Genomic DNA, 13788 nt, shown 5'->3' with positions numbered 1-13788 from the left:
AGTCTTCTTGACTAAGCTTTTGACAATCACTTAATATATTATTTTATAACACTCCCCCTTGATTGTCAAATGCGAGTTATCATAGAGATTGACTGCCTCGTTAAAACCTTGCAAGGAAAAACCCAGTGGGATAAAAACCTTGTCGAAGGAAAAAGAGTACAGTCTCCCCCTGAATTAAATTACTCACATTTCGACATCTTGATCTAGTAGACCTTTTAATCTTCGTATACCCATATAACTTCGTAACTTCTCAAATGTTGATGTCGGTAATGACTTTGCAGGTTTATCCACCAGGTTATTGGATGAACGAACTTGTTGTACATCAATATCACCATTTTCTTGAAACTCCTGAGTATAGAAGAATTCTGACAATATGTGTTTTGTTCGATCTCCTTAGATATGTCTTTTCTTTAGTTGTCTTAACCAAATACATCATTTGCTTGCTTCATGAATTTCCAGTAACTTTGTTTGTAATCGCCCAAAGTGAAGATCTGACATGTATCCAGCATCTTTTAGTTGGGCCAGAATTGAATCTCGCCAACAGGTTCACAACAAATGCAATATAAGGGCTCCAATTGCACGAAGGTAGGAAACTTCAGATTCGAGTGCTTATTCATCCTGTTCTCTAGGACGGAAGGGATCCTTTTCAACCTCAAGTGATTGACAAACCATTGACGTGGTTAGTGGATGAACTTTGTCCACTTAGAACCGATCAAGGACCTTTTCAATGTAGTTTGATTGATAAACAACTATGCCTGAAGATAAGTGTTCCACCTGTATACCTAAATAAAATCTTGTCTTTCGAAGATCTTTCATTTCAAAACTCATTTTTCAAATGGTTAATAGCATTAGTAATATCTTCAAAAGTACCAATAATATTCAAATCATCCACATATCAACAATTATAACAAAAACGGTTGGTGAACGTTGAATAAAAATGCAAAGACATACCTGGTGATTAACATATCCATCATTCAATAATTATTTACCAAGCATGTTGTACCACATACGACCAAATTGTTTCAAACCATATAATAATCGTTGGGATATAACATAATATAAATGTCAAGGCTTAGTGTCCTCTATCTCTAATCCTTCAGGGATTTTCATAAAAATATCACTATCAAGTGATATATAAAAGTATGCTATCACAACGTTCATCAGACGTGTTTCCAAAGCCATACTCATTATAAAATGAGAGGTAACTCCATCCATTACAGGAGAGTATATTTCCTGGTGATTAAAATTATACCCATTAGGAAATAAAAGTAACTCTATCCCTTATAGGAGAGTATGTTTCCTAATAATCAAATCCAGGTCTCTGAGAGAATCCTTGGGCTATCAACCAAGCTTTATATCTCACAATTTCATCTCTCATTTCATTTTCATACAAATACTCATCTATTCCCAACGGGGACTTCACCAGCTGGTGTTTAAACTATAGGTCCATATACATTTACCTTGCGCAAGAATTGCAATTCTTCCTAGATTGCAATTTTTCATTTTGGCCAATCATATCATTGTCGACACTCTTCCACACTTTGTGGTTCAAGATCGGAGTTCATAATAATATTGCATACATATCGCAATCTCAATCCTCCCACGATCCAATTATCTCATTGTCGACACTTCTCCACACTTTGTGGTTTAGGATCGGAGTTTATAATAATATCACATACATATCATCAATCTCAATACTCCCACGATCCAATCATCTCATTGTCGACACTTTAGGATCGGAGTTTATAATAATATCACATATCACGGAAAAACATACACATCATCAATCTTAGTACTCTCACGATCCAATAATTTCCCTTTATGTACATAAATTATAGAGATCTCATAACTTTCAGGTACCTTTGCTTCCATGGAAGCATTTGCCACTTCTGGGGGATTTGCCATTTCTAAGGCATGTGCCACTTCTGGGGCAATTTCCTCTTCAGGAGGATTTGTCACAGCCACTTCAGGGGCTTGAACCTCTTCAGGAGGCAATACCACTTCTGGGGTATGTATTTGTCACTTCTGGGACAATATCATCTTTCAGAGATAATCCCATTTCTAGGAATTTTGTTTCAGCCACTTCAGGGGCTCAAACCTCTTCAGGAGGTAATACCACTTCTGGGGTATTTTATGGAATTGTTGCCACTTCTTGGCAAGTCTAATTAATTTCCGTTTCATAAAAGAATAACCTCTACAAGGGGTAATACCGCTTTTAGGGTATATATCAAAAAGCTTGCCACTTCTGGGGCAAGTATAATCAATTTGTAATTTCACAGTACAATATCATATGTACGAATAGATTTCCCATGCTTCCGGCGTGCTTATTATATTCTAACCAATTCTTCAAAAATTGCTTTATAAATCAGGATTTCAATCCTTACCAAAGCATTAATAGCATGTATGTGTGATAATATGTCTAAAAATCACTAAAAGAATTCGGCATTGATTATCAATATTTTGCATATAAATAACTCTTTGAAGTTATGACCCATATTATTAGTAGATCAATATAATTCAAAACTGATGCATTCGAAGATATCACATAATTTATGCAAAATATTTTCTCCCCCTGATTTAGGGAATATAGATTCACCAAAATGAAAATCAGCATACTGAGCAGAAAAAATATCACCAGTTAATGGCTCTAGATACCTTATATTAAACGAAGAATCAAAACCAGCATATATACTATTGTGCCTCAGTGTAGTTCTTTGTGACAATGCAATAAGGGCACATTCTTCAATTATCAAAAGTCCCCCACTAGTATCTCTAAAATCTTTTTAATGACCAGTTAACCAAAAGATTGTCTATGACAATCATATGATTCGATTTTATTTGTGAACTACTATTTGACAAGATACTAAATAATTGTAGCTCACATAGCTCTTTACTCTATTGATTATTAAGGCAAGTAATTTGGTAAAGGCATATAAGGGACCATCGAGTTGACGCATCAATAAAGTACCTAAATGTGCCAGAAGATGGATGAATAGGACCACAAATGTCACCTTGAATTCTTTCTAAGAATTTCGGGGATTCAGTTTGAAGCTTAACTAGGAATGATCAGACAATCAAAACTTTTTAAGGAACATACTGAACAAGGAAGTTCACCTTGGGCATTACCTTTTGAGTTATAAAAGGATGTCCTCTAGATTCTTTAATAATATGACGCATTATAGATATTCCTAGATGATCAAGCCTTTCATGCCAAGGGAAAAGTAGTTTTAGGTTTGTGACTTTGGGAATGTTGACACTATGAGATTCAATAGCTCTTATTCTTGTAACATATAATCCTGAAGAAATTGAGTGAAATTTTTCAAAGACCTTTTTATTGTCAACGGTGTTTGAGGTGATGAGAAGATATTCTTTTTCATTCTCATCAGTAGTTTCAACGTGAAACCATTACAAACGAGTATCTTTAAACCTTAGTAGGTTTCTAGTTGCCTTTCTAGAGTATAGAGCATCTTATGTGCGTCTTATTTGGCAGAATAAAACTAGCTTCTCAGAAACCTCTATTATGTATGATGTACCCGATACCGTCCAGACATGTAAGTTGGTTTTATTAGTCAACTGTGAAAGTATTTCTAACTTTTTAAAATAGTGTGTGGTTGTGCAATCAATAATGCATATATCTTCCATCTCTATACATATATAAATGAAAAATATCTTTTAAAAACACACCGAGTATACCAAACAACAACATGAAACAAGCAGATAAAGAAAATAAGTAAAACATAAAGGTAATAAGTAAAGCAAGACAATACGTATGAAGTCTAGTCCTCTTAACCATAATAAAGGTTAGCACCAGTATCTATTTCATTTGAGACCTTATTGATTGGTTCATCAACTAGATTATAATTAGAAAAGTTCGTTTCTACTCTCTTTCCATTATTCTTTTGGATAACCCATACAGATCAACAAGATGTTTAGGTGTGCGATAGGTACATTGCCAATGTCCCTCAGATCCGCACCAATGACATATGCTTCGGTTCTCTCCTTCTTGGATGCCTTTCTTTTGGCACTTCACGTTGTCATTTCTAGTGGCCTGAGTTTTAACCATCACGTTGCCCCTTCAGGTGGCCAGAATGATATTGATTTCGAAACCGACTATGGAAATTTCAACGTCCACAGTTTCGTCCATAACCTCGTCCTCCTCTATGCCCTTTCCCACGTTCATTCTTCAGGAATGACGTGTTATGTACTTCAGGTACCTGGGCAGAGCCTATGGGACGAATCTGATGGTTTTTCAATAGCAACTCATTATTCTTTTCAACCACAAGAAGGAGATATACCATCGCACCATATTTTTGGAAACTCCGCTCTCTATATCGTTGTGCCAAAATCATAGTATTTGGGTGAAAAGTTGATAGGGTCTTTTCAATTATTTCAGCATCAATAATATTTTCACCATACAAAATTAATTTGAGCTTATCTTGAAAAAAGCAGAATTATATTCAGCTTCATATTTGAAATCTTGTAACCTCAAATCAACCAGTCAAAACGGGCAGATGGTAAGTGAATAGGTTTCTGGTGATCAAATCTATCCTTGAGATTATTCCAAAGGGTAAGGGGATTCCTGATAATAAGATATTCAGATTTTAGGTCTTCATGGATGTGATGTCTTAGAAAGATAATTGGTTTGACATTTTGTTAAACAATGAGGATTATTTTCTAAATCAATAGTGTCCTAGGCTGTTAGCACTAAGGTGTAATATCACATCAAGGAACCAAGATAGATAATTATTCCCAGAAACATCCAAGGCAACAAATTCTAATTTTACAAGGTTCGTCATTCTGAATGTAAAATAAATATTTAAAACATGACCTATCAATATTTCAAGTTAATACAAAAACAATTTAATATCTATACAGTATGATATAACTAAAAAGTTTTAACGGCATTGTCGCCAATAACAAATCAAGCAATAGTAAAGTCATAAGCTATAACGATAGTAATAATCGTAAAATGAGTAGAGATAGATCGTACCTTATTTCTGTGAAAGTCGCAGTATTTAGAGTTGGTTAGATTGTACCTGTTTATGATGTACCTGTTTGACTTATCTTAGTTTGGCAGAGTCTTTCTTTGGCATATCTCAGTTCGGCAGAGTCTCGTGCTGATAACGTGTTGTAAATCTTGTAATATATACTATTAAACTATACAAAAATAAGAAAAGGAAACTATTCTGGAAAGTATAAAGAGAATAGGAGATGGAGAGAGAAAGTAGTTGTATTTCAGAATATTTCAGAATTGAATTCATTTCAACTGAACCAGCTATTTATAGAGGTTGGTTGATGAATCTTCCTAACTAAGATTTGCAATACTTCTAGGTTAAGTATTACGATTCTTCTCGAGTAAGTATCGTAAGTCTTCCTCGATAAGCTATACGAGTCTTCTTTAGTAAGTTTCGCCGGACTTCCTTGATAAGCTTTGCGAGTCTTCCTTAGTAAGTTTCACCAAACTTACTTGATAAGATTTGCGAGTCTTCTTGACTAAGCTTTTGACAATCACTTAATATATTATTTTATAACAAAATATTAGATATTTCAAAAAATATTTTGAATTTTTGATATATAATCAATTTTATTTAAATTAATAATAAATAAAATTTTATATAAAAGAAACATCTATTTAATCGTTAGCTTCCATCCTGGAATACGTAGTAAACAAAATAGGCAGGCAGGAGGAGATTTTGAAAGTGGAAAACACGGCGGATAGGAATAGTCGATAGACCCAAGACAAGACAGAGTGTACATATCTGTAGATTTACAAATTAATTGGAAACCCTCTTCATCCCGTTCCCACTTTTTAATCAGGTAATTATACTTGTATTATTATTCTGTATTCCTGTCAATTAATTTGATGTTTCTGTGTTTTATTTAATTCAAATGTTTACATCTTGTGCACTTGCATTTTAGGCATGAATTTTATCAATTACTTGATCTCTTGCATTCTAATTAGGGTTTGCGCAACTTTCACATTGACTGGGTTAGGTTTAGTTGATTCATTCAGTTGCTGCTACACTCTCACTCGCCTCACTTGTGTTCTACTTTTGGACCATGCCTGCTTCAACAATCACCGTCTATCTTTACGTTCCCAACATTATCGGTACGTTTACTCTGCGCTAATTATGCAGCTTGCATCATCATTCAACATTGCCAATTTGTTTCCGATACAATGTCGTTATTGTGCAATGTCATTGTACTTCTATTATACGCTCTGTTGAGGCCTTGGTAGTAGTATTGGTAGTAATCAGAATTAGCCTTGGTAGTAGTATTAGTAGTAATCAGAATTGCGGAATACTTGATAATAATAATTTCTAGTATTCAATAATTACAGATCAACTCTACTGCGCTGTTTTGCTGATGAAGGTTTTTTGTGTTTTTGGTTTGGCAGGATATGTACGGGTTTTAATGAATATATTTGCCTTCGCCATATGTTTTTCGGACAGAAAGCTTTTTTCGCTTCTCTATTTCATTAGGTGAGGGAGTATGTTTTATAACAATTTCTTTTGTCTATTACTCTCACCTCTTGTTTTTAAGTTACATTGCTGTTGCTTAATTGATTTTATATAATGAAGCTTTGTGTGTGATGCCCTGGATGGTTGGTTTGCCCGCAAATTTAACCAAGGTATGGAGCTATCTGAATATGAATGCATGATAAATTGTGTTGGTGCCTAAGTTATATAATATGTCCACTTTATGTGGGATAGTGCTGTTTAGGTATAGCTTCTTATACAACTGAAGGCCAACCCAGAATGAGTAAATTCTTATTAATCTATATATCCAAAAAAAAAAAACACTCACGACACCCACGTCCCACCCATGTGAAACTTCATTGTAGCACGGAGAACTTATACTTGTTTACTAATGTAGAACAAGAAAATAAAGAGTACTCTGTCTGTTTATCCTACTTCCCCATGTGTGAATTTGATTCTGCTTTATCCAGGTTGAAGTTTCTATAAAAAAATAGTTTGATACACTAGGTATTGTGTCTATTGATGACTGATAATAATTTTTTGTATTATTTGATAACTTATACATAGTATATGTTAGTTTAAGGCTATTGACTTAAAAGAAGTAAGATACATGAACTGACAGTGAGGAAACATATAAGAAACTCAATAGAAACATATCCAAGTACATGCTTATCCTACTTCACAATGGTCTACCTTAGATATTGCCTGTGTTTTGCTTTGTCTTTTCCGTATTTGTTCGACTTCCAGACATTGTGTGCGCCCAATGAATTTAACATGTGAGACTCAGTGAATATGAGATATGAGCAAAGACTTAAATTTGCTGTATTTTTATGTATGTTATTTCACTAAATTTGGGACATTGTAATTAAATATTGTAGTGAGTAAATCTTATCAGTGTTTGTGATCGTGAGTATCAGATTTTGATTCTGGGGGTGCTGGACATATTTATATCATTTTCCAAAATGTACATATATTTAATTTTAAGCAATTATTAGTTCTGAAAATTGAAACTGTTTCCTAGCTAATCACAGTGACAATGGACCTCTTAAAATGACTTCAGTCTGAGAAGATTGAAAGCTGGTTGTAGTGTAGATTTTCAAGTTCATTCATCGTCTATTTCATGCTTTGTATGGTCTTAAATATTGCAGTATATATGGTGAATCTATAAGGTCTTTAGGCTTATCAAGTGCCTATTCTCTCAACATGGTCGAGCGATTTTAATTTACCATGTATGGTTAATGAATAGAGGACATATCTGCCTTACATATTGTAATACATGTTTAAATGATTAACACAAATAGGGTGCTTAATACATATCGAAATGTGAAAATAGGGTTTCGTGACATACAATTAATTCTGAATTCTTTTCTGGTGTAGTTTCTACCTTTGGAGCTGTTTTGGATATGGTGACAGATAGGTATTTTCCATAAGACTTTCTTGTCTTTTTTTTAATCATATTATCATTTTGAACACTATAGTCTATAGTTGTGACAAGCTTCTTATTATCTTCACTTTAATTGTTTCACAATGCTTTTCCTTGCCCGCCCACTTGGTTGTTTTAAATGAACTGCGTTTTGCAGGATTAGTACAGCTTGTCTACTGGTAATTCTTTCACAAGTCTACAGGTTTGTATAATCTGTATTTGTAACTCTATTATGTTCCAAACGGTTTCAGCTTATGCATGTGAAGTTTGTTTGCCTTCTTTCCTTCAGGCCTGGATTTGTTTTCATGTCATTGCTTGCTCTAGATATTGCCAGCCATTGGTTGCAAATGTATAGGTATTTGATTTGCAATTTTACTATTCTATACATTAAACTGTTAACAAGTGAAGAAATAATTATACTTATGTTTCAACTGTCATTCATCAAGTATGTCTATAAAAAAAACTTCTGTTTTCACCATTCTTCATTGCAGTACTTTCTTGGTAGGCAAAGCTAGTCATAAAGATGTCAAAGACAGCACTAGTTGGCTATTCAGGGCATACTATAGACATAGGATGTTCATGGGTTATTGTTGTGTTGCCTGTGAGGTGAGGTTCTGTTTCCAGTGTTTTACAATATGAGATTTTTTGTGTGGCTACATTTTGTCTCATGAATATACTTTTTGTCTCTGCAGGTTTTATACATAACATTGTTTCTTCTGGCAAACAACCAGACTGAAAGTCTGACAGAAGTAAGCTTTAATTTGTGATTATTAAAAAGTTTTCTAGTTAAGGTTAAGTAGTTTACGGGGACATCTGGTTACATATTTTTTCCCATTTAGGTACTTGTGGGGTTCACTAAACAAAGTTTACTGAATTCCATTTTTCTTGGTTTTCTTCTCTTCGGCTGGGGAATCAAGCAATCCGTCAATTTTATACAGGTACCATACAATTCCTAAAAATTAATCTCAAAATATGTATTTACTGGAGTTCCTTTTCTCAGTTGTACGGTCTTTAGAAAACATGTGGTACTTTATATTACCCTCCTTGTGGAGTTTTCAGACTTGTAAACATGTTAAATGAATTTATTGTAATGTTGGGGAAACCTTTTTTAAGTCCTTAAAAATTTGAGAATGAAGAACATATCTGCGTTGGTCTGAACTGAAAATTTCCCAAGTTTTACATAATATTTGTAATAACTATACGAGGTTTGGTTAGTTTAGAAACTGGAGATCAGAGAGGAGACAAGCTTAACAAATCAATAATTTCCGCTGTAAATATTGTCCTCTAAAATTTAAATAGTCAAGAAAGATGTTAAAAGTCCTTCAAAATCGATGCGATATTTAATCCAAATTTTAAAACAAAATTGGAGTATTCATCCAGATTTAAATAATCTTTTGAAATCTTGGGGTGTTAATGTAGATGATGAATAATCTATTAAAATCTGCTGGTATTCAAAAACTTGGTGACTATGAAGGATTCTATAAATTCGTGCTTCCTGAAATTCCAATGGATTCTTTTGGATTATGCTCAACTCTGCATAATAGACTTTACGAACTCTGCTCAGACTTTACCAACTTTGTGTAGACTCATGTAGAATCTTAATTTAGCTACAAATTGTTAAAATCCGTTAATTATGTAATCTGTTCAATTGTTATAGATGTATTTTTTTTTTCCTTTCTGTTTTGTACATATTGATTAAATTCTATTATATTATAGATGTAAATTATAGAAATCTCTTGCTTGCTTGTAGGTTTCTTTCGCTTGTATATTTTGCCTGTGCACAGTAATATAAGTAAATAATAGTTATAATTTCTTAGCTTTCTTTTGTATGCTTGAAGCAAATGGGAAGTAAATTGCTAGGATGTTAACTTATGTTCCATCTTACTTTACAAGCAGTTATAAAGTAGGAGGCTATAATGGGTTTTGCCCTACTGTCTTTTTCATTTTTTTTTTTAATGAAATACTTGCCATTGATTATTATCATCTCAGATGAAGACAGCTGCTGATTTATGCGTGCTTTATGATATTAACAAAAAGCAAAAGGACTAGTGCAGAAAAAAGCAATTTTCTCTGCATTGTACTGTACTATCTGGTTCTTACCTTCGTTGGTTGCTCGAGTTTCCACTCGGTTGAACATAGCAGCCTGTTTCCAACTGCACAGGGTTTGCATGAAAGTGGCTATAGCTGTGTAATTTTTGGAATATCTGGAATGCTTGTGAATCGTGTTCTCTTCTACTGCTAACGTACTTTCATGATTCTCAGCATGGCACATGTGTCTAATATCTGATATTGGTTCTCCTTGTATAGCCAAGGATCAGTGCACAGCTTTTTGAGTACATATCCAGATGTTTAAAATTTGTAGCTGAACACAGCTTTCTTTATCTTTATATTTGCCAATCTTAGGTTTCCTTCCATTTCATTTGTTTTGCTGCGAGGGGGATATAGTTTGAATATCGAACTGGTTTCTGGAAATATTAGAACGTTAAACCTGACACGTTTATACTTTTAGTTAGGTAACCAACCAATACCAGGAAATTCAAGTCAGGTGTGACTTGGATAGTAGATCTTAAACTGTCCTTTACTTAGGTTCGTTCTTACATTTTTTAATTTTTTTTTTGTTTTTGATTTTACGAATATGGTTCTTCCGTTATTGCCAACCTTTGAAACACAGAATTTATGAAGCAGGGAGGAGGCGATCTCGTATTCTCAGTTTCTCGTGGGAAACTAATTTCATTTTTTTTTATTTTGTATGTAATTTCTGTCTGCCGGAAAGATAAATCTGAGAATATTGTTTGCATATATCTCTAACAAAAGGGTGTTAGTTTTTTAGGCACTTCGATAGTACTTTTTCTATATTATTGGCTATGTCAAAGAAAAAGAGTCAAGACTCAAGAGTATGTTTAAATGGCAAGAATGTTGAGTGTGAAAAAACATTTGCGTTCACAACAAAATGTTTTCTTTAGAGGTGTAATTCGAGTCGGGCGGCTCGCGAGCTCGTCCGGCTCGAACTCGTTCGAGTGGGCTCGGGCTCAACTTGACTCGTTAAACGAGTCGGGTTTGGGGAAAAGTTTCGGCTCGTTTAATTACACGAGTTGGTTCGACTCGACTCGTGAAATTAAACGAGGCGAGTTCGGGTAGAGGTTTGGGCTCGATTAAGTATAAAATTATACGAGCTGGCTCGCTCGATTTGTTAAAACTGTCTCTTTTAACTAAACGAGCCGGCTCGACTCGACTTATGAAATTAACCGAGTCGAGTTCGGGCAAAATTTTAACGCTCGATTAGTTAATCGAGCCGGCACGGCTCGGCTCGACTAGGTTAAACTTGACTCGAATTAAGCTCGGCTCGAATTACAACCTTATTTTTCTTTTGTTTTATCAAGTTCCTGCTCCAGCATAAGTTATTAACTCACCCTATTTTTCTTTTGTTTTATCAAGTTCCTGCTCCAGCATAAGTTATTAACTCATCTTGAACCTTACCTTAAAAAAAAGACCATGAGCACCATCAATCTGGTATCGTTTTGCACGCGGAGATTATAAAATTTTAAAGTGAAAAATGGGAGAGGATTGCTAAGTGTTCACCTAATAAAGTCGTATTACTACAATAATCTTTTCACTCATCTGCTGATTCATGCAATGCATCATCATCATCTCCTAAGTTTGACTTTAATGTATAATGATGATGAGGATGTCATCGATGACATAAGCAAGTCGTCATAATCCAACCCATCCAGATCCACGGTACACGCTATTCACACACAATATTCAATAATTGGGTCTAGCCACCTCTAATCACCAATATACTATGTTCACATCAACCAAGTTGAACTTTTGTACAACTGCTCTGATTCATAAACAAAATGTCTCGTGTATAACAACTGATAATCTGATATGAAGAAGTATATGCAACTACAATACATACAAAATTACAATAACATCAAAAATTCAATCTACACCACTCCGTAAACATCTCCGAGAACATCACTCTCGTGAGAAATACAAGACTCGTAACCAAATAAATTCGAAGGAAACATTTGTTCCAGTTCCTCCACTATTTGCGAACTCACCACATCGTCAAATGAATCTAGCAAAGATTCCGAACTCGAAGGTGAATACGAATATTCGTACAAACAAGATTCCTCCACTATTTCCGCCACCGATTGAAATTCATGAATCACTGGCCTCGTAACATTTTTACTATTTCCGTAATCAATATCAATTAAATAATCCGACATCACTGGCATCGTAACATCATCGTTGCTCCCATTTTCCGAATAATTCGAATTATTCGATACCGTAGCTTGACCGTGTCTCTGATCGTCTTCGAGCTCCCAACTTTTTTCCACAGGATCAGCATTAAAGTTGTTATTATTAAAATCCTCGAACCGCGACAAGTCGGATTCCCGGCCAGTGAGTTCCTGGACAAGAGCTCTGAAATCTGAGGCCGCGATGTTGACTTTCATCGGAGTAGAAACATAAACAACCTTAACAGGCTTCTTGTTAATCATAGCTTTTCTTCTTTCTTTCTTCATGCTCTGGCTCTTCACTTGATGAACTCTAGACATATCCATATCAGTTTATGAGTGTGTAATAACAAGTATACTACACTTTACAACAAGGGCTACTATATATAGAGAAGCTCCACGATAGATGCTTCGAAAATGACTTTATAAATACGTTGCACACGGCACACGGCATTTTAGAACTTTTTTAGCTACGTAAAAAAAAACAAAAGCTGATTTCCCGGAAGGAGAGGAAAAGTTTAAAATCAAGTGTGTAGTTGAATGAAATATTTTGTTTTATTAGAAGGTTCTATGCAGATACTTGAGTGACCCGGAACCAATAAAAATAGTCTCGTATTTTTGGTATTTGATCCCGCCGAAATTAGAAATCAAAATCAATTGATTAACGATCAATTCAAATTTAATTAAAAATTTATCTAAAATATAATAAATCAGACTTTTAATTAAATCACAGCTTAATTAGAACTAATTAGTTGGTTTATCAATTTAAACTTTTTAAAAATTTATCAGAATTTTTTTTTAAAATCAATTAATCAGTAAAATATTTTTTAGACTTTATTTAAATTTAAAATCTTATTGACTTGAGGTAATTAATTGGTGAGCATTTTTCAATCTTATCGGAAACTGGCTAATAATTATTTTAAATAAACATGTGCGCAGACGTAGATGACTCATGATGTGTGTATAGTGTATACAATGTTGGTGGTCAACAAGTGGTCATGTGGCCGCAAACAAGTGGCTGGATAACTTGACATTTGTGGGATTTTTCGAAGAGGTTAGGGGTAAAATTGGCTTAAAATATGACACATCAGGGATGATGTAGCCCGTGAGCCTTATTGTCACATCATTTTTGTATATCTAACTCGAGTCAATAATGAGAGAACGACCGTATTCATCGTTCTTGGTCTTCTATTTATTCTTTATCCTAGTTCATGTGTATGTATATATCAACGGTCAAGAAGATAATCTTTTAGACACAAGTTCAATATTAGAGAAATATACGAACCTGATTTTATATATTTGCTACTCTCGACAATATTATTTTATGGGAAAAGCTTGCAAGTTTCAAAAATTTGGAGTCCGTTTGTATATAATTTGAGCTATAAATTCTGAAAAAGGTTAATTTTTAATTAAAATATATTTGTGCAAAACCAACTATGATAATAGCTTAAAGTTAAAATTAGATACTTAATATTATCACAATTTATCTTAGTTCACCTATATTAGTAAATAAAAATATTGAAAATTATGATTAATGAGTATTTGAATCTATTTCACAGATATGTGATTCTTATAATATACTCTATCATTGTGAGCCTTCTTTGTTCTGCTTAAAAATATGTAGTGTTGTAAGAAAACAAAAATC

General features: G+C 34.0%; 1 protein-coding gene across 3 annotated transcripts; it reads left to right on the top strand.

The window, feature by feature from the left end:
• The first annotated feature begins 5665 nt into the window (after nt 1–5665).
• On the top strand, nt 5666–10310 carry LOC108206738 (probable CDP-diacylglycerol--inositol 3-phosphatidyltransferase 2). Of its 3 annotated transcripts, none has more exons than XM_017377128.2 (11): nt 5666–5817; nt 5963–6109; nt 6398–6482; nt 6582–6631; nt 7857–7896; nt 8060–8104; nt 8192–8257; nt 8394–8508; nt 8595–8651; nt 8742–8840; nt 9892–10310. In XM_017377128.2, the coding sequence occupies exons 2-11, from the start codon at nt 6061–6063 to the stop codon at nt 9949–9951; spliced, it is 666 nt and encodes a 221-aa protein (XP_017232617.1). In that variant the 5' UTR covers nt 5666–5817; nt 5963–6060; the 3' UTR covers nt 9952–10310. The 3 variants fall into 3 exon arrangements, with proteins under 3 accessions (XP_017232617.1, XP_063943729.1, XP_017232618.1); XM_064087659.1 differs by having other exon boundaries at nt 5677–5817; nt 6014–6109; nt 9892–10098; XM_017377129.2 differs by having other exon boundaries at nt 5679–5817; nt 5995–6109.
• The last annotated feature ends 3478 nt before the right edge of the window (nt 10311–13788 follow it).

This window comes from Daucus carota, chromosome 2, assembly GCF_001625215.2.
Source record: "Daucus carota subsp. sativus chromosome 2, DH1 v3.0, whole genome shotgun sequence".
In the NCBI taxonomy this organism is placed as follows: domain Eukaryota; kingdom Viridiplantae; phylum Streptophyta; class Magnoliopsida; order Apiales; family Apiaceae; genus Daucus; species Daucus carota.
The sequence above is the reverse complement of the archived record's forward strand: the minus strand, read 5'-3'. Positions and strand labels throughout refer to the sequence as shown.